Here is a 21,853-nt window from a genome sequence, read left to right on the forward strand (position 1 = left end):
ATCCGAATGTGTGTGTTTATTATCACAGGTGCCCAGCTACATGTCGGAATTCGTATTGGTCACCGCCTGGGTGCAGGACACCGGCATGCATCTGTATCCGAACACGGACATCGGTGGCAAGTACACGGTGCTATCGAACGGCGAATTGTACATAAATAATGCGGGACCCAATGATGCGTACAAAAGCTACACATGCCGCACTGTAAATAGACTGACAGGTACGTGATAATCGCATTTCCAGCTTAATCGTCCATCTGGGCGATGCATGAGTTGCTCCCGAATCCGGGGACTTTGGACACTGGACTCCGTGCGCCGGGACTCCGGATCCGTGCCGGATTCGTCCGGATTGTTGGCTCAGTTGGCGGGGCAGCTATAATTAAGTTGTATAAATAACCAATGAGGGACATTTTGAAGGGCGATGTGTGTGTGTGTGTGTGCCACGACAATTAAGCAGCTTTTTTCTTGGGAAATTTCAGAATTTTTCATTCCTGAAACCAAAGCCTCTTACGGTCGTGGGTTGTTTAAACTTACCGAGCTTACTGACCAACATAAACATTCAATTTTTTATTTTGTTGCTGAGTTTACAAGCACCTTATGAGTGCTTTCATTTTTGTTGCAGCATATGGGTCATGTTAAATTGAAAAGATCTAAGGAAAGGCTTATTTAAAAAAAAAGAAAGAAACTCCATATTTTTGCTTTGATATGTCAGATCGTTTGATAGAAAGTGTAGTTTTGGAATCAACTGAAGGTAAAAAGTGTTAACCCACATTTCCTTTCGGCTCCTTTAGAAGGCAAACTCTTTATTGTTGGGAAAATATGCTCACAAAATGTAATTCAGAATGTAAATACGGGTCTGTCTTTTCATCTTAAATCTCTAGCAAACAAGGAGTAGTTTGTCCTTCTTGGCCAAAGTCAATTTGTCGTTTTGTGCATAATTTATGATGCGTGACATTCAATCGCCAGGCAAAGGGCATTGAGCTCCTGGGAGTTTTGCTCCGAAATGGAATCTCCAGGATGCGTATATATCCACACACACACAAATACATACATATATGGTATACATATGTGGTACATCTGATTCTGGTTGTGTGCCGACAGTCCGACAGTCAATACGTGAGATCCTGGCGAGATAAATTCTCTCCCTTATTTGAAGTTTATTGTGTGTGAAAATGCGCTTAAGCTGAATTTCTATTAGCCTTTGTGCGCATATTTCACATCATCAATCAATACGATAAAAGTTCACTCCTTTCAGCCGCTTTTTCACCCCTTTATTCTTTACGATTCGAAATCCTTTTCCTTTTATGCGAGTGTGTGAGTGATTGTACGACTGTGTGTTTTGTTTGCCAGGTTTATTTACAGTTCACTCGATGTTTGCATCTTGAAAACTGAATTTATATGTTTTATTACTCTTACATTTTATGGGATTTTGCAAACGCAAAGCAATTTGTGGTTGCCGGTATGCCAGCCATTTGCTTAATTAATCAAATTGAATTGAGCCGCAAAAACCGCAAGTTGCGCTCCAGTTTTGGCCAAAAGCGAAAATTATGAGCTGCATATTAGTTGGCTCCGGGAATGCGTAAGTGTGTGTGTGTGTCTGAAACAATGGCAATTTGGGGGATTCCCCCGCCCTTATTTACTCCGCCCTAGTGGTACTCATTAAAATGGTAACACGAGGATGGAGGTTGTGTAGCGGTCATGAGTAATTCATTTATCAAGCGCCCATCGCACACGCTGCATTAGATCCTTGTATCCACCTGGTCCACAAAAGTAGGCAACGGGTTTCGGGACCGACTCACGTAATTACAATTTAAGCCAAAAATCCATTTATTTAGCACAATAACTCGACGGGCGAACAATGGAGCTGTACACCGGTGCCGTATCCAAACAATGGCCACCATAATGAAGATGCAGAATTGAGTTAGGCCAGGCTGCATAATACACAAGCGCACAACAGACCGATATCTCTAAAGTTCGTTATAGATTCCCATGTATTTTGCCCTGATTTGAGCTGCAGCCTTGATTTAGGACCTGTGCGTGTCCTGTAATAAAGGTTTTTTCAGCCATAAAAAACACAGAACAGAACAGAAATAACATAAAAAAAAGAGTGGGGAAGAAAAAAAGAGGAAAAGGGCAGCCAGGTGGCCCCAGCAATCAAGTTGATTGCTTTCATTTACTTTCAATTAATTAAAATATATATATAGATATACGTATGCAGTACAGCGCGAACCGCAGGACATACCATAAATTCGGGGCGCTTTAAATCTAAGTAAATGCCATGGGGGTCACTGTCAGCTGCCATCACTTGAGCCATTTTTTTCGCATATTTTTCAGAATATTTCTCCACCCATTTTTCTTCTCTCGTCCCCAGGTGAAGTACAAATTTCCACATATCCCGGCCGCATTATTGTAACAGAGCCCAAGGGCATGGTACAGCCGCGCATCAACGTGGAGAAGCATTCGATGCGGCATGTTGTCCTTAATGGCCAAACAACGTTGCCGTGCATAGCTCAAGGACATCCGGTGCCAACATATCGGTGAGTAAAACACAACAACCACATTGCGAAAAACGCGCGCAAAAAATCAACAAGAACGGCAGGAGCTCTTGGAACACGTGGCCGTGTCACAGGACACGGGACATCGGGACATTGGGACACCAGGACATCGCGACACACAGCTGCGACTCTCAGTGGGTTTTTAGCGGTAACCAAAACCGCTGCCGCAGTTGGCGCGCACTTTATAGCAATGTGAAATATTTAACGCTCTTGGCAAATACCAAACAAAGCAAAAAAAACGCGGCGAAACGAACCGAAAAGCGAAAAAACTGTGAGGCTCACGATGTCAGGAAAAATCATAATAAAAATGTCAGCCAAATTGTCAAAAAGTGGGACGCACGGCGGCTGGGGAGGGTTGGCCCTCAGGGACGCCCTCTGTGGGTGGAATTCGGGGCTAGGCCGATTCCGGCAGAGCCTCTCTATGCGATTCTCATGGAAACCAACGACTTATCGGTCGTATTGGAGGATAATAGGGGATAAGCCTATGATTAAGAACATTAGAAGTTAATCAATGGGTTTTAATGGTACTCACAATGAACGCATAAATACGTATAAATATTAATTTCAGAAGTCCAAAGGTCGAGGAACCTTGAGGGCTTGGTCAAATTTATCGCATGCTGCCAACTTCTTGGCAATTTTTTCTTGTGTGTCCGGGAATTTATGCTCACGGCCGTTTTGGAGTACGGTTAACAGCTGCCAGCTTTGGAACGCGCCTACGTACATCAAAGTTGTTTATTGGGCCACTCGCGGAGGCGTTTGTCTTGACAGGAGCCGGGGGATTGCCTGTTCCGAGGACACAAATCAATCAAAAGTCGAGCAGCGTTTATGGCCGAAAATGGCAAATTGCTTTCTGAAATGTCGTTCAAGTTTTTAGCACTTTCCAGATGCGGATGAAGAGATGGTATCTGCCATCGATCCGTATACAGGCCGGCCACTTTGGCACTTGGCTCATCATGGCGATTTTCGGGCACTAAAACATGCATGGCGGGAGCTGAGATCCAGAACGGAGCATCCTTGTCCGAGCAGGATGCCATGTAATATGCCATTGTAGCTGGCAGCACTCGGTTCATGGCTACAGCCCGCTCAAGTCCTCCTTCGCCCCTTCGTCCTTCGAGCTGCATGCATAAAAAATGCGCCCCGGATGTGGCACATCGCGAGTGCCTCCTTTCATTTGATGTCTCCCGCCGTGCCGAAAGAGGAAAAACCCAAAAGGCGGGCAAGGATCGGCAAAGAATCGCGGGCGGGTGGGGTGTTTGTTACGGATGAGTTTTGTTTGCCGTCGCTGCATTGTTTTGCCGAGGCGACCTGGAGGTCCTGGCTCATAAATGTGAAAATAGTTGGCCATGCTGCTGCTGCTCAGTGCCTGGGAGTTCTGTGTGTGCGGTCTTTTTCGGTGTTTTTGTCTCGCTGCTCTCACTCCTATTTGGAAAATCCTTTTTCATTGCATAGTTTCGGGCGAGTGACGCTTTTGTTTCGCTGGCAATTCCTTTGTGCTGTTGTGTGCACACCCACCCATACATACATCCATACTGATACTCCTCCTGCCTTCGATGGCATTCAGTTCAGTACAGTTCAGTTCGGCTCCCGGTGCCATATTGATGCAGTTGTTGATAATCACTGACCATATTTCCAATTTAACAGCATTGCATATGGAAATAGCTCAGAGTGAAAATCGTTCGCATTGCATGCTCGGCATTTTCCATGATTTTAATTAAGGAATGCCATGCCAGGGGCAAATGGGCATGCCTTTGCAAAATGCTCGTCGTAAGACGAGAAATGCACTCAAGTGCAATTAAAACCAAATTAAAATCAATAACTTTTATGGGGAAAAAATGCGATTGCATATGTCTGCGTGCGCCTTGGAAAATTCGCACGAGTATGCGAGGGTGGCGGGCAGCCATCAAACAGATTATGACACGCGCACCAGATAAAAGTGAAAAAAATCTGTTGATTTACGCAATTCAGATATTTTCAACCTTCAACTACCACCAGCAGCATTCGATCTCGTTCTTCTGGCTGCAAATTGCATGCAAATCACAATCAGAGATACTGAAAATACTCTTCATGAAATTAATAGCAACCAGATATATTAACTAAAGGATGTAAATATGAGATAAAATATCGTAGATATTTATTACAAATAAATAAATATTGTACTCATGTGATATTAAGATTAAATATTAAGATACTTCCATGTTTTCCACACATCATTGTGGCAAAGCACATAAGGAACTCGATATGCCCGACTCGTAGGCCATTCGAACATAAATACCCGTTAAATAAGGCAATGCATATTCATATGTATGAATAAAAGCCCACGCCACCCACTTCCTCTCGTTATGCCCACTTAAGTGCAATCATTTTTACGAACTATTGAAATACATTTCATCTGGCATGTGGACCTCGACCTGCACAACAAGCCAACAATCAAAGGCTACGTGCAACGCGAAAAAAAATGAATGAAAAAACGTGGGCGAATCGAAATTATTGATAATTCAATCGTCATTTCGATTTGTTTAAAGCCCGCGAATGCGTCCACGCCACTCGCATTCAACTGTCAAAATCTTGGGCAAATAAAGCGGAAATGAATTTCCCGATTCCCCGATTTCCGCCATGTTTGCCTTTGTTCTTGGTCCTTTGTTTGGTCGGCATTTCATCTCGCTGTCATCTTTTTTCTCCGCTTTTTTTCCAGGTGGTTCAAGGAGGAAAACGAGCAACTGCTGCCGCTGCAACTCAGCGAACGCATCACCATCGTATCCGCAGGGCTCCTCAAAATCACCAAGGTGCGTACGTTACACTGGGAGAAATACCAGTTTAATTAAAAGGATTTCTATACTTTAAGATGTTATTTTGGTTCATAGCTCCTAAATATGTGATAATATTTTTACAAGCAGAGGACTCTATTATTATTTAACCTATTATTTATGAAAATATAACACTATCCCGTTTTTCATTTTCATACCAATATAAAAACCAAATCTTAACCACCAATTCCATTGAGATAGAAGGCTGCAATCTTTTCTTTATACCCATTATGGGCGTAGCCAGACTGGCTGAAGGGTGGGCCAGAAGTGATGGAAAACCCTGCTGATTGCCAATTGATTTCGTCCATTGCAGGCACGTCTCGAGGATAGTGGAAAATATTTGTGCTGGGTGAACAATACGGCTGGCGAGGAGACCATCCAAGTGTCGCTAACGGTGACAGGTGAGTGCATCTGCTTCTGGGCTCCACTGTATGTGTGTCTGCCGTGATGATGGCAGCTACAAAAAAAAACAAAAAAAAAAAACCAAGAGTAGATGGGCACTCAAATCGCTGGCAACCCTTTCGCAAACACAGCTCCTTTGACGGCGCACCTGCAGCCACAGGTGCAGACGGTGGATGTCGATAAGGATGCGCAATTCCAATGCATTGTCTCTGGCCATCCGGTCCACGATGTCAACTGGCTGCACGACGGCAAACCCATACTCAGGGACAATCGGGTTGAGGTGAGCAGACAACCCCATATCATTCATAATTTAATCGGCTTTTAAAATCTCAAATTTTTATGATTTTATGGTTTAAAATCTTAATTTTATTCCTACAACGTTGCCAGTGAATTAAGATATTATTTTTAATGATGGCCAACCTGTATTATCACCAATTATAAATACGTTTTAATCGTAATGTTAATAAATATTTATTGCTTATCCTTTAATTAGATACTCACCGATCCACCGCGACTGATAATTAAAAAAGTGCAAAAGGAAGATCCTGGCATGTACCAGTGCTTCGTCTCCAACGAATGGGAGCAGATCCAATCCACCGCTGAACTGCAGTTGGGCGGTAAGTTATGATATGGCCCGCCCAATGGGGCTAATAAATTGGCCATCCATCGTTATGGCCATTAATAACCACTTATGACCGCCCACGCACGCACACACACACACACACCCAAACATTCCATCTCAATCAAAAGTGTAATTTCCTTCTCGAAGCCGGCGAATGATGACCGCAGACCACACAAATAATTGTTTGCCATAATTGCATTTCATTATTTTCTAATTTAGCAAATTGCTAACATTTTTCACCAACAACACGAGCAACAACAAACACGTCGACAAATCACAGTGGAGCAACAACAACAACGACGAAGAGCTGCCCATAAAACGCAGCGACGACGACTTAATTTTATTACGAGCACTAAAAATCTAGCCGCAGCCACTAAACAGAGGGGCATTGTTTTTTGGGCGGGGCAGGAAATTACACATGAATGGGGGAGCACATTGTACCGCTTAGCTGCCTTGGGGCCTCGTACACACACACACACTCAGCGAAACAGGAGCATAATGAATACGGCCGCTTTGAGGGGTTTATGCGTAGCTTCAATATGATTAAAACTAATCTGGGATCATCAGCATTGCGATGGGAAAAGGCAGTTAAGCAGTTAAGTGGGCTTAGGACATCAAGTAGCATTTAAAAGGATTATCTACAGTTCTGAATATGACAAAAATAATATTATTAAATTAGATTCTATAAATACGTTCTTTCTCAATCAAGAAATTAACGTATTTCCTGGTTACAAGCCACACAATAACCCAGATATTTCACTTCCTATTCGAGGGATAATCTTTTTTATTGCCCTTCCATCTGTGTTATCTCGTTATCCGATGCCGCATAAACATCAAAGCAGACACATTCGCGCTTTGTCGCTTTGGCAACATTTTGGGATTTGCTTTTAGGCGCAAGCGGAAATTGATTTCGATATATTATTGGCATGCTTGGCACAATAGAGGCGAAAAGGGGGCGAAAAGCGGGACAGGAAGTGGAATTCCCACCGCTTTCTTTTTTCCTTTGGGGTGTTGAAAGCCTCGCACCCCCCAAAACCACCCGCAACCACCGAGAAAAGCGCCATTAAGCGGCCGGATATGGCAGCAATTGTGTCAACGCTGCAATCGTATTCGTATGTCACTGTGCTCTGCAAGTGTGTGAGTGAGTGTGAGTGCCGCATGTGTGTGTGAGGGAGCAAATAAATATGGCAGCTTATAACTGGGGGAATGCCAGAGCCAAAAAATCCAGCCACTGCGCCAGAGGAAATTAATACAATTTCCATCAGCTGGATAGCATTTGCTCGCTTGTCAAATGCATTTTCCGTTTGCCTTGGCTCAACATAAGCAATACGCAATGAAGGCTGAGCAAATGCTTCGAAAACGAAAAGTGCAAATCTGGCAATGGTTGCTGAAATCCTTCGAAGGATGCTGAATGTCCTCAGCGGAACACCATTAAAGGAATTGTAACATAGATCTAAATGATGGTACAGTCACTTGATAAAGGCCAACATATGGAAAATAAAACGAAAAAACTAATATATTTAGCAAATTCCTGTCGCATTCCTTTCGCATTTTTTTTGTGATTTCCTTTGAATGCCGTTTTAATGAAGATTTCCACACCCGTTCGCACGTAACTCAGTCATGTGCATAATTAAGAAGCAAGCCATCGATGCAATCATCTTTCTGCAATCGAAAAAGTTGAAGGAGGAGAAAAGACACAAGCTCAAACAGTGAAACACACACACACACAGACATGTGCAGCACAGCCATTTGAACAGGCACTAATGAAAGTCCCACAGACAGGCACACATCCTTCCAACCGACCATCCTTCCATCCTTGCCACAGAGGCAGGCTCCTCATTTGAGCAAAGTTTTCAACTAACCCCCCCATCCCCTCGCATTTTCCGTTTAATGTTCATTTCAGATGCCTCGCCGGAACTGCTTTATTGGTTCTCGGAGCAAACGCTGCAGCCAGGACCCACGGTATCATTGAAGTGCGTAGCCACCGGAAATCCACTGCCTCAATTTACATGGTCCCTGGACGGATTTCCGGTGAGTTCAACCGCCAAACGGGCAAACTCTGCTTGAGCTTAAGACGGAAATGCAGGCAGTCTTCCGTTTCCGCCAAGCAGTTGCCGATAGTTAAGCTGCCATTTTACGCTGGGATATTTGTCACTGATTCTGTTATCAGACCAATATTTTGAGTACATGCATATGCTTTAAGCCCCGAATTTTCCTTTGCTCAGGTGCCTTTACGAAAAATAACCCATCCACTTGCTACCCTTGTAAGTTAAGTGCCCATCTTTTGCTTTTCCTTCCTCAGCTCCACTTGAATTTTTTCGTTTCAAGAATTTGAGTTCCGTTGCCTTTTTTGCTCTGGCTATATTTTCAGGGATTTGTTTCGTTTATTTGCATAAATTTTCATTTTCCCTTGAGAGCGAGTGGGAGACCCACTCCGACTTTCCACTTTGCAAGTCTTGTGCAATTTCAATCAATTCGATTTACATGCATTTTTCACTCCACCTCGACACCACCCTGATTTCCCCTTTGAGCCTCTCGAAAAGGAACCGGCTAATTGGCCCACTCTGATAACGAACTTCCACTTCCCCCACTTCAGATACCAGACAGCTCGCGCTTTTTAGTGGGTCAATATGTTACCATCCACGACGATGTCATCAGCCACGTGAATATATCAAATGTCAAGGAGGAGGACGGCGGGGAGTACACCTGCACGGCCCAGAATGCAATTGGCAAGTGAGTAGCCGCAGTTCCATAAATAAAAACCCATGCTCGGCGAGCACTTTCCTATATGCAGGACTGGATCAGCCGAATGGGATGGGAATGGGAATGGGCGTGGGCATGGACCTGTTATGCCATGTATGTTGCATAGGCTCGATAGGGGCATAAAAAGCATTTCCATGCTAAATCATAAATTTAGTCGTAGCATAGAAAAAAAGCATTCAAGGCTTGGGGGGAAAAAAGAAATCCGACACAATGGCCGAGCATTGTTTGCAGGCAGGGGAGCGGCATAAAATCCAAACAATTTGCTGAGGCAGCCAAGGCAACACCAGCCTAGAGATGGAAAACTGTTCAGAATCAAGCACGAAAATCATAAGTATATGTGTGGAATAGCAATATCTAAAACCTAATACAAAAACTAAGGGATTTTTATCCCTTATGTAGTATATTTATTAAATTCTAAAAGAAAGATATCAAGCCTGAGCTAAAGCTATAGATATATTTTCGAGTAGCGAGATATGCAACAAATCCCGAATAAATTATGGAAATCTATCGGGAGTGAAACGGCCCCATCTCGAGGACCCAAACTAAAGGTCCTTCCATTATTTTATTTCCAGAGTCTCGCACAGCGCCAAAGTGAACATCTATGGATTGCCTTACATACGCGAAATGCCAAAAATAACAGGCATTTCTGGCTCTGATTTGATTGTTAAATGTCCCGTGGCTGGTTACCCCATCGATAAAATTCACTGGGAGCGAGGTGAGCTATACATATGTACATATAAACGAAAATATATAAAAATAAAAATCCATATATGTATATGTATCTTTGTACCCATTCGGATATGCGATGCGATGTGTGGCATATATATGGTTGCATATGTGATATCTTTTTTGGTCATGATGTTTCGCTTTATGCTTATTTGCCTTTTGGCCAGTTGTTTGTTATTAAAAATGGTATGTTTGTTATTGCGCATATCAGTGAAAATTATTAAAACTGCAAAACAAACGTTATTCTTTCGAAGCGCAGTTTCTTTCGGTTTCAAGCGAAATAAATTTAAATTCGAATAGCCGCGTTTTTTATTATTATTAATTATTATCTTTGCACGCTCGCATGCGAGTGTGTTAACATATATTCTTGTTTATGGCGTATACTATACATGTCCAAAAAATGAACAATAGTCATTTGAGTTTGAGGTGAATAAATATTGAAACACGAAGTGAATTAAATATGAAGTTTACACTTCAAGGCTGTCAATGCATTTTCTTAAATGTTTGAATATTCAAAAATATTAAAATACCTGCAGGTATTTCATTTCAAAGCAGATGGCATTCAGATAAACATTGAAACATTGAAGTATTTCCCCAAGCTGAATCAATAAATCCGCTTTCATTTTGCACATTTCTTGAACAAGTTCTCCTTTTTCACTAGTATACGCAAATAAATAAGCTGTGCCAAAAAAAAAAATAGAGACACCGAATGCTATATGGCCAGTCATAAATCGCATAACTTTGTTTTATGTGAGCAGCCAAATTAATTGCCAACCTCTTTCCGCTTTCTCCCATTTCTCACGCTTTTTTCTTGCTTCAAAATGGCGAAAAAAAATGAATCAAATAAAAGATGGCCAAACGCTGCCCATAAATCGCAGGCAGCGTGCCTACAACAATGGCACCTTAATTATCGAGCAACTGCAGCGCCTCGAGGATGCGGGCACCTACACGTGCATGGCGCAGAACAAACAGAAGCAAACATCCCGCCGGAATGTGGAGATCCAAGTGCTGGGTAAGTTCCTCTTTTCCGATATTTAAAATTTGAAAGCTCCAACTGGAGGTGGAGATGGAGTTGCAAGCTGGATGCTGGAAAAAGCCGCTGCAGCTGCTACAATGAAACTATTCCAATTAGAGTGGCGAGCGAAACTATGCAGCCGCAACAGCAAAAGCAACAGCAACTATTTTCCCAGTTAATGCACATGCAGGCTGTGGGTGGTGGATGGTGGGTGGTTTGGGTGGTTTGCGGGCGGTTGTGGGCGGTTGTGGGCGGCTAGTAGACCCACAATGGAGTCATTGACTTTTGTGTTCTGTCTGCGGCAACTCCGCCACCACCACCTCCTCCTCCTCCGCCTGCTGCTGCTGCTGCTGCCTTACTCTTTATAATAATTCACTCGGCAGCTGTTGCCAAGCCGCAGTTGCATTGATGCGAGTGCCACGCCCACAATTGCCACCAGCACAGCGAACGCCTCGTATTGCCATCAGCAAAACATCCTTGATTATCGGGCTCACTGGGTTTTGTGCTCAAGCCAACTGCCATGGCAATTGTTAGCCGATTTTCGCGACACCACCACCGTTTTTTGCCCCCCCATGGAAAACGGTTTTTTGGTTTACGGCTGGTGTTTCATGTTTTATGGCTTCCTTCCGATTGCAGTGCCGCCGAAAATTATGCCCATCCAGGCCATGACGAACATGCTCCGAGAGGGAATGCGCGCCGCCATATCCTGCCAAATCCTCGAGGGCGACCTGCCCGTCAGTTTTCGATGGGAGCGCAACGGAAAGCCACTGATCGGAACGGGGTGAGTTCTTAAATATATTAACTTTAATCTTAAATAATGTAAGGAACCATTATAAATATTATACTTACTGAACTATAAACACAATCCTATTCCTCGACAGCAATGAGGTTTTCCGCCGCCTGGATGAGTATTCCGCCAGTTTGGTCATCGAGCACATATCCTCCGACCATTCCGGAAACTACACCTGCATCGCGAGCAATGTGGCAGGTACGGAAAGGTTCACCGTACCCCTGACCGTGAATGTACCGCCCAAGTGGATCCTGGAGCCAAAGGACTCGAGTGCCCAGGCGGGTGCAGATGTCCTTCTGCACTGCCAATCCTCAGGATACCCCACACCGACAATCACGTGGAAAAAGGCGATTGGACCAACGCCAGGGGAGTACAAGGACTTCCTTTACGAGCCCACAGTGCAGCTATTTCCCAACGGCACCATTTTCTTCAAGAAGATCAGCAAGGAGTCGCAAGGACACTTCCTGTGCGAGGCCAAAAATAACATTGGTTCCGGTGTCAGCAAGGTCATCTTTCTCAAAGTGAATGGTGAGTAGTTTCCTAAGTAGTTGTGACAAATTAATAGTTTTATGAAATGCTTAAGGAACTGCCAAACTAAGGCTTTGAAGCTTGCAATCCTTATGTAAATCAATTTGTTTTCAATTTTCCTTCTACAAATAACTTAACATTTGTATTAGATAATATTAAGGTTCTGCACTACTTAAAATGGAATTAAGTTCAGACTGCAGATTGTGTAACTTACCTAATGCCACGCCCCTTTTCTTGCAGTGCCCGCCCACTTTCAGACGAAGACCAAACAGATTTCGGTGGCCAAAGGAAAGCAGGTCCATGTGCAGTGCAACGTGCAGGGCGACAATCCCATTGACTTTAAATGGAAAATCCAGGCAACGCAACAGTATCTCGACGAGTCGCTGGATTCCCGGTAAGAGTGAATCCAATCCTGCCCACTTTTAGGGATTTTCCCATTCCTAAGTGTCTGCGTGTCTGGCGAAATCAATTCCAAGTCGATTGCAAACAACAAATTGCTTTTAATTAAAGGAGTTCTGTGGGGGCTTGGATTTCGTTTCGAGCTCTGGTGTTCTCAAGCTGGGCGGGGATACCAGCACTTGGCCAAGACCTAACTCAATTTTCACCAGGCAATGAGTTTTCAGTCCTCCTGTGTCTGCCTCATATTTTCGCAATGAGAATTCTCATATGCCAGACTCTAATCAAGGGCTTTCAATTCCCCATCGTATTTGCTGAGCACTTTGAAAAATTACTATTCGATATTGAGAATGCATTCTCCAGCGAGAATTTCATTGAATTTAAGTTTCTAAAACTAATTAATATGAAATAAAATAATTCTAAACAACATTTGCCAATTATGAGCGCAACTTAAAGAGAAAAAAATAGGTCAGATCAGAGTTTAAAGTACTTCTGTTAGAATCCAATCCAAGTCCTGAGTTGATAACTATTTTTTTGCAAGTATCCTCGCTCGAAGAACTTCACAAAGACCATCCCATGCAAAAGAAAACTTGTGCCTGCATTTGCCATTTAGAAATGCCATTTCCATGGCCTTATAGCTGCAGATTCAGTTCCATTTTAGTGCCCACTTGTGTCCTTGTGTATTTGTGTATCGTAAGTGTTTTAATGTATATGTATTTCCGGCTTTCTCTTTTCTTCCGGCCCACCCCACACACTCCCACACACACACACACACACTGCCACCTGCCTTTGGCTTCGCAAACAACTGAATATGCACATGCGTTTTATTTATTTATGCCATTTGCACACGCACACGAATGCCACGTGTGTGTGCCGTGCGCCTGTGTGCGTGCATGTGCGTATCTGTGTGCGCATTTCGGACTCGTACGTCTTCGTCTTTGTCAACAAAACTACAACTGGCGCACCAACAACGTGGAAAACATTGTTATAAAATTGCATTGCATCGCTCACGTTGCGCAAACACGTATCCACATTCACATTCACATTCACATCCACATCCACGTATCCGTATCTGCATCTCCATCTGCATCTGTGTATCTGCATCTGTATCTGCACCTGGCGTGCCTCTGTATTTGTATCCTTGCGTCCGTGTCTCTTGAATGCATTTACTTGCATATAAATCACACGACACACACACACACACACAGCTACACAATAAGAGATCAAGTGCTCGACGACGGCATGGTCTCCGAATTGGGCATTTCGCACACATATCGCCAGGATACGGGCATTTATATCTGTCAGGCGAGCAATGCATTCGGACAGGTAAGTTGCAAGGCTGACACTTTTGTGTGGCACACGACACCGAGCCCCTGATATTATTATGTATCGAGTTGACTTAAATCAAACTGTCGGTGGACTAATGGAATTGGGCCGAGCTCTAGTTCATTTCGATCTCTATTCGCAACGTTGCCAGCTCTGTGAGAGCGATAAATCACCGGGATATACACAGAAAGATACATTTAAAATGTGTCAAGATATGGTCTAGATATATATGAAGAACACATTAGACCCAGGCATCAAAATCACAAAAATATCTAAATATGCCTAAAAGTCTATTAGCCTCATTAAATTATTTACGTATAGTAAATGAAGGAACAACTTTGTTGGTTTAAAAAAAAAAACCCAATATATAAAATTTTGCTATTCAATTTTAAAACTATATTTAAATTATTTTACACGTTGTCCATCTTTGTAAGTCATATAATAATATTAATATTGCTTTTGCAAAGTCAATACTTGCGAATTAAAGAAGCACTTCAACTAATTTGCGGTGTACAAAATCCACAAGTTTGTCTGCCAGCCTGCAGCACGCACAACTCACACACTGTCAAAAAAGTTTCGCCCCAGCATCGTCTGTCTGCAAGTTGGTCTGGAGACCCCCTTTCCATCCACCACTGCTGTTAACCTTAATTTATGGCAATTTGAATGAGACTCGAACGGCAGCTGCAACTGGCTGCCTGTCATGACTTTCACTGGGCGCAAATGAACTCTTAATGTGCCAACTCGGCCCAAGTCCATACCCATTACCACTATAATCTTCATCATCATCATCGTCATTATTGTCGTCAACCGAATTGCTAGTCGAAATTGATACAAACCCATTCGATTTTCGATTTTGGCAGGACGAGATGTCCATCCAGCTAATCGTGCAGGAAGTGCCCGAGCAGCCGAAGAACCTCCGCATCAACTCGCAACAGTCGCGCAGCCTTCAGCTCACCTGGAGCCAACCCTTTGCCGGAAATAGTCCCATCGAGGAGTACCACATCTACTACAAGCAGATATCAGGTATGAACAACAAGATTAAATCTGTTAGCAAATTATTATAAATCTGAACTGGTTTAAATGCAAAATATGTAATCTACACTCCACATATAAATATCACGTATCCGCCTAGTAATTTCCAGAGAAAAACATTGCGTATACGCCTCGTTTAACGGATTCTCAAATTAACAATTTTATAAATAACAAAATATCAATAATAAACAAAAAAGAACTAAAATCAAAAATATGTTAAAAATATGTTGATGAAAAATCAAATCAGCTTATTTGATTATTGACTCAATTAATATAAATTATTCTCTGCCGACATCTGACTATTAAAATACACACATAATTAGATTTCTTTTCACCCTCAGACATTTGGCAGAATGCGGAGCACCTCACCATCGCCGGAGCCCAGACCGTGATCAACATCCAGCAACTGCGACCGGCGAAGGCCTATCACATCCGCATGTCGGCGGAGAACAAACTGGGCGCCTCCGAGTTCTCGGAGGTGGTGCAGGTGACCACGCTGGAGGAGGTGCCCTCGGGTCCACCACTTGCCGTGCGGGCTGAGCCCAAGAGCTCCACGGAGATCTTCGTAACCTGGGATGCACCGGAGCGGGATCACTGGAACGGCATACTGCTCGGCTACTACGTGGGCTACCAGATGTCGCTGACGCCCGAGGACAAGGAGGTGAATCCCACGCAGGGATTCAGCTTCAAAACCGTCGAGGTGCGCTCCCATTTCGGTGGCGAGACGGTGCTGGCCAATCTCAACAAGTTCACCCAATACCACGTGATTGTGCAGGCCTACACGAGCCAGGGCAGCGGACCACCGAGCAAGGAGATTGCCGTGCAAACAATGGAGGACGGTGAGTGTTGGAGGTGGGATGGGGCAGTGGGGTTACGTTGGGCTCACATTGATTGCTTTTGTTAATTGGCCGTACACGAATTCTGACCTGGTCCACGGCTGGGCGCCCTGTAGTCAGACTTCGAGAGGCAATCGGGACCCAGCATGCACTCAGAAAAATCAAGAAAAAAAACATGTGCTTGAACTTCAAAACTCGTTATTATTTAAAGAAGACTAACTGATAGAATTTAGGGTTTAATTTAATGACTCAGCACAACTCAATCAACATACAAATTTCTGTTAGTGTAAGAAAATCGTTTAACAAACATTTTTCCCTCTTACACAGTTCCCTCATCGCCGCCTGAATCGCCGCAGTGCGATGTCCTGGGCTCCACTTCGATCTATATCACCTGGTCACCGCCGGACATTGATGGCCAAAATGGAAAAATCAAGGGCTATAAGGTGTTTTACATATCGGTGGACGAGCTGTACGGTAAGTTCGCCTCGAAATTACCCCAGATACAGTACCTTATTACTTTTTGCATTTGAAAGGCCATTGTGGAATGGAATGAGCTAATATTTGTGTAATTTTCACAAAAATTATGATTTTGATGAAATTCGTTGTTTTCTTACCATTATGCATAATTTGCAATTAAACATCTCATCAGCAATAAACTGCGGCAGTTTCATTTGGATTCCACTGCATTTATGCCACGATGGCAGCGATGGTCAATTACCACGCTGGAATGTGACCAGAATGCTATCGACCAAAACGACCGCCCCTTGGCCAACTTATTTTTGAAATTTATGGCACTCGGCAATTAATTAGCCCACTTCATGGTCCTCATATTTCCAATCAGCGCTAATTGTTCTCGTCTCTCCTGCTCCTTCTCTTACCGCCTGCTGCTGCTTCATCTGTTCCTGTTCCTGCTTCTGCTCCTGCTGCACTGCCTCGGATACACGTGCTCAGAAACCGATCCGGAGGTTGTCAAGTCAACAAATCAATACGTCACCATCGAGAATCTGCGCAAATACACCAACTACACGGTCTGGGTTTTGGCTTACACCAAAGTAGGCGATGGCATGAAAACCAAACCGTTTTATTGCCGCACCCACGAGGATGGTAAGTGGCGTTCGGTTCAATGAACGCAAACGAGGTGCGGCACACCCCCCATTCCCATCCAGCCATCGTACCCATCGCGCCATCCTGCCCAGCCCTGCCCTGCTCTGCCCATTCCCCAATCCTTGCCAGCCACCTCGATTCGTTGTCGTTGCCGCGCCGGCAATTTCCATGCAACACCATGCACACTCCCATCTGCTGACATATACATTTATTCATATACCATATATACGTTCATTTATTTGTGCAATCGCAATCGTGGAATGCAGTGCCCTCGGCCCCGCAGGCCATCAAGGCGATACCCGCGTCGAGCTCAAAAATCATAATATCCTGGCTGCCGCCCGACCTGCCAAATGGTGACATTGTGAGTATATTTTTGGGATACACCCCAGTATATGGGGGGAGTATATGGGGGGACATTATCATTGGATTATTGGTGAGGGCAGTCTGGACAAGGTCAGCCCTGTCAGGATCTATGCAAGCATTTGCAAAGTAATCTAAGTTATATTATTATTTGGCAAGGTCAGGATCCTCTGAAACTGCATTAAACTTATTCCTTAATTTATGAATTTTATCCCTCGACCCGTGATTTTTCAGACCGGCTACACCTTCTACATGTCCATGCTGGAGGGTGGACGCGAGGAGGGCACCCACAAGCGCCTCCTAGGTCCCTTCGTGGAGATGCACGAAACGGTGCGCACCCAGGAGTCGGCCACGTACCAATTCTGGCTGACTGCCTCCACCAAGATGGGTGAGGGCGAGAAGACGCAGGTCGTAACTGTGCCGCCGAACAACAAGGTGCCCGCCCGCATTGTGTCCTTCAGCCAGCGGATAGTCACGCCCTGGAAGGAGCATCTGGAGCTGCCGTGCCGGAAGGTGGGAGCACCTGCTCCGGTTACCATTTGGCGGCAGGATGGTCACAATATGGAGACGAGTGCCCGCAAGACGATAGCCAAGAATGGCACGCTCTACATGAAGGAATGCCAGGCGAGTGATGCGGGCAACTACACCTGCAGTGTGGAGAACACCTGGGGCAAGGACGAGATCGTGTACAACATAGTGGTAAAGGTGCCACCAGAGGCGCCCAATCTCACGGTGATAAACGCCTACACGGACAGTCTGCTCCTCGAATGGATGGACAATAGTCACGGTGGTAGTCCCATCCTGGGTTATGTGATCAATTACAAGCGCGACAACGGGGACTGGGAGGAGCTGCAGGTGGACTCGAAGACCACGTCGCACCTGCTGACCAACCTGTGGTGTGGCACTCGCTACCAGTTGTACATAACCGCTTACAATAAGATTGGAACGGGCTTACCCTGCGACATAGTCAACTCCTACACGAAGGGAAATCCGCCCGTGCAACCAAAGCACTCCCAGATGATCACCAACAACTCAACGAGCGTCACCTGCTGGCTGGATTCCTGGGGAGATGGTGGCTGCGGCATCCTGTACTTCATGATCGAGTCCAGGGTTTATGGCCGATCCTCGTGGGCAGTGGTGTCCAATCACATTCCGCCCACTGAGAGGATATACACGGTGAGCGATCTCGTGCCCGGCACAAAGTATCAACTGAAAGTCACGGCACACAATAATGCCGGCTCCACCACTGCCATCTACAACTTTACCACACTGTCTACACAAGGAGGTAGGTTCTAGAATCGTGCTCTTCTCAGGGAAAACATTCTATTAACCTGTATACATTTTAGTGATTTATAACAACGACCACTCCACACCTGTATCCCACCTGAGCGACCTGCCCTTTTATGCCAACTTCAAGCTACTGCTGCCCATATGCTTTTCCCTTTTAATGTTGCTGGCTTTGATTGGTGCCGCTCTATTCCTCAGAAAGCGAAGTAAGTGACCATTAAATGGAAATAAAAAATGTAATTAAAGGTCCTTAATTAAACCCAAAATCCAGAGCTAGCCAGCCAGGCCCGTCTGGCCAGTTCCTCGATGTCGGAGTCGCCGTCGCTGGCCAATCTGCAGAACAAACAGAATCGGGACCAGCAGTACCTAGCCGTGCGATGCAATCCGGGCACCTCTGCTCCGCGGGGATCCAACTCCAATGATTCCGGCAGCTTTGGCAAGGCGGAGGGAAACGAGTACATCGAGGACATCTGCCCGTATGCAACCTTTCAACTGAACAAACAGACTTATAGCGAGAGCTCCTACAGCGGCAATGTCTACAGTGGGCCCTACCACTCGGTGCGCGGATCCTTTGTCTACCACGATGTCAAGCCGGAAAGCTACCACGTAAGTACAATAAAAATCTGAAGGAGATCTATCATACCAGAAATATTTTTGTTAATAAATATCATTTATTTAGTCCAAGGAACCGGAGTACACCAAGGTGCGGCGAAAAGTGGGTCGTCTCAGGGATCCTCATTCAGAGAGCCAAGGTAGCTATAACGTTCACCCCTCCTGTCATTCGTACAAGACCCAGTCCTACCGCCAATCCACTCATTCCATCTAGCTGTAAGCCAAATTGAATCATTGCTTGTCACAATTGCACCCCATACCATCCAATCCCATCCAGATGCCAATCCAAACGATCCCCGTGCCCTTGGTTTAACCCATATTTTTCTCATTGCTCTCAACGTTTTTCTCCACCCACATTCGTACATCATCTCGATAAAAACCAACAAACAACGTACAAATCCATCGAATCCGTACTAAACTTTTTAGAATCGGACAATCCAGGTTCAACAGATTCCGAAGTTAGGAAAATCCTAACGCTTCACATCCCAATTACAGAATATGACACACTCGGCTCCGAGTCCGACAATGATGTGTCTGCGCGCGCTCTAAACTCGGCCAAGTATCGAGCACAACGTGGTAAGTCTCCAGAGGAATACCTTGGATACCATTCTCTAGAATCCTTACTAGTTAGAATTATAATGGAAATGTAGTTTACTGCTAGTAATGGGGTACTTTGCACTTACAGATACTCAGGACGAGACTTCGTCCTCCTCGGAAACCACGCCCACTAGCATGACCCGGAAGTCGAAGCCGCCCTTCGCCGCCCGGAAGGGCGGAAAGCCCGGAACGAGCGGAAAGCGACACGTGCGAAGTTCCAGTGGCTATTCGAGCCACAACGAAGAAACTACTTTTAGGTAAGTGATCTCGTGAAAATGCCATGTGTCGATTGCCGCTACTTACGTAATCAGAACCCTGTACGTTTAGCATATCCAACTATCCACCAAACTATCAGGACCACATAAATCCACCAGCTCGTTTTTCGGATGCCAACGACAAGACGAAGACCCAGACGTCGCCACGGATGCGTGCCAATCAGAAACTACACCGGGAGGCTTTCCAGATAAATGTCTAGGCCACCAGGACTAAGGAAGTTAATTTTTAAACGTAATCTTAAACTGCAAGAATGTATAAACGGAAATCGCGCGTAACGAAACTGTACAATTTGTTTGTAAATCCACCCAAAAACAAGGAGACAATTTCGAAATTGTATTGAAATTTCGACAGACTTGAACGAAATCCACTTCCAGCTAAAAGAAAATGAATTGAAATCCATACCTAAAGTCAGTAAATGAAATGCATTTCAACTATTTACAAAAGAGCGAAAAGGAAACGATAGTGAGGCAGTTGGAGATAAGTGAATGAATCGAATATTAAACAGATTTAGAGGCAAATTTGATTTTCAACGAACATCGGTTTTTGCGATCGAACGGATACAGCGCGAGAAATAAACCATAAGACTTATTTACACACTGATTATGCTTAGTTAAACTTGAAAAGCTGCGTAAGTGTAATGGAGATAAACTTTAAGAAGTTGAGGCGAGTGCAGACATGGAGGAATATAAATAAATTAATGTTATAGATCCTAACTTAAGCATTTAATGTATGATAAACTGAACTGCGGCAGGCCGCAGATGTGAAATGTCGGGCAAAAGCAGATAACATATAGTACTATAAACACATAATAATACTATAAACGAAGGGCCTTCGTGCCAGGCGATTATTGAAGAGAATGCCGAAAATCTTAGCATTTGTAGTGAATTATGGACATTTCGTTGAACTGCATTGTTTGTTTCCAGTTTTCAAGTTTTGCATCAGTTTGTAAGTGTTTGCGACCAGAATACTTGACAACTGTTAGCTAGTTATTTAAATAAATAAAAATGAAAGTAAATTAATTTACGGGGATACAATAACACGAATGCATTCGGATAGTTTATGAAACTGTTGTACATAGCTAAGCGTCATACAATTACTTCTAAAATCGTATTATACAACAAACAAAACCGAGCATATGAACGTATTAAATGTTAGAGGATGATATTACCGAAAGCCAAACCAGCATGCATTTCCACAAGCCGAAACTAAGCGACCGCTCAAAACTAGACCCGATACCAACAATACCCACAGATATAGCCGAATATTTGCCAAATAGCATACACATCCGATACACAGACACTGCTCCTGTACCATATAGACACGCGATATACATATACATCCATATATATCAACTCTATTTTCCAATAGCTACTACAACGACAAACAACAACCAAGCAACCAATTACATGACAATATGACACAACAAGTACACACATATGAAATGCATTAACGCGAAAAACCAAAGATTGTAAACGTAATTCCAGTCGTGGATGATAAACTTATAAAGTTGAAGTTGAACGAATTAATTAGAATCGAGAACACATTTGGCAAGGCAACTTTTCAGACTGCACAGAAAAAAAACAAAAAAAAAAAAGAAAGCAAATTGTAAGCATTTAATACACTTCAACTGCAGTACTCGGTTGTACATTTGAAAAAAGGTGTTTTGGCACATTGCGATTAAGAAAAAGAAAAAGAAACACAAGCAAGTTGTAAAATTACACACGAAAATTCTTCTAAAACAGCACAATTTATGTACATTGAAAATAGTTCGCGGAATCTATGGAAAACTTCAAATACATGACATGACATATGATAAAAAACTAAG

The 21,853-nt window shown here is 43.9% G+C and overlaps 1 protein-coding gene across 6 annotated transcripts in view; it reads left to right on the forward strand.

Moving 5' to 3' along the window:
- Positions 1–21,852, forward strand: part of LOC6737246 (Down syndrome cell adhesion molecule-like protein Dscam2) — a 41,349-nt gene extending 19,497 nt beyond the window's left edge. The window contains exons 7-33 of one of the 6 annotated variants that reach the window (XM_016171090.2): positions 29–218; positions 2,369–2,534; positions 5,245–5,335; positions 5,670–5,757; positions 5,890–6,038; positions 6,252–6,375; positions 8,284–8,411; positions 8,977–9,113; positions 9,716–9,858; positions 10,720–10,881; positions 11,521–11,665; positions 11,766–12,202; positions 12,443–12,596; positions 13,807–13,924; positions 14,785–14,947; positions 15,280–15,795; positions 16,120–16,266; positions 16,744–16,896; positions 17,163–17,257; positions 17,491–18,541; positions 18,603–18,749; positions 18,815–19,019; positions 19,071–19,149; positions 19,223–19,295; positions 19,582–19,731; positions 19,841–20,009; positions 20,080–21,852. In XM_016171090.2, coding sequence (XP_016030957.1) covers positions 29–218; positions 2,369–2,534; positions 5,245–5,335; positions 5,670–5,757; positions 5,890–6,038; positions 6,252–6,375; positions 8,284–8,411; positions 8,977–9,113; positions 9,716–9,858; positions 10,720–10,881; positions 11,521–11,665; positions 11,766–12,202; positions 12,443–12,596; positions 13,807–13,924; positions 14,785–14,947; positions 15,280–15,795; positions 16,120–16,266; positions 16,744–16,896; positions 17,163–17,257; positions 17,491–18,541; positions 18,603–18,749; positions 18,815–19,019; positions 19,071–19,149; positions 19,223–19,295; positions 19,582–19,731; positions 19,841–20,009; positions 20,080–20,227 — 5,328 coding nt within the window. In that variant the 3' untranslated portion in view covers positions 20,228–21,852. Of the gene's footprint in view, positions 1–28; positions 219–2,368; positions 2,535–5,244; positions 5,336–5,669; positions 5,758–5,889; positions 6,039–6,251; positions 6,376–8,283; positions 8,412–8,976; positions 9,114–9,715; positions 9,859–10,719; positions 10,882–11,520; positions 11,666–11,765; positions 12,203–12,442; positions 12,597–13,806; positions 13,925–14,784; positions 14,948–15,279; positions 15,796–16,119; positions 16,267–16,743; positions 16,897–17,162; positions 17,258–17,490; positions 18,542–18,602; positions 18,750–18,814; positions 19,150–19,222; positions 19,296–19,581; positions 19,732–19,840; positions 20,010–20,063 lie in introns of all 6 variants that reach the window. The other 5 variants (XM_016171086.3, XM_016171082.3, XM_016171084.3 and 2 more) reach the window with 5 other exon arrangements.
- Position 21,853: the final 1 nt, after the last annotated feature.

Source organism: Drosophila simulans, chromosome 3L, assembly GCF_016746395.2.
Source record: "Drosophila simulans strain w501 chromosome 3L, Prin_Dsim_3.1, whole genome shotgun sequence".
In the NCBI taxonomy this organism is placed as follows: domain Eukaryota; kingdom Metazoa; phylum Arthropoda; class Insecta; order Diptera; family Drosophilidae; genus Drosophila; species Drosophila simulans.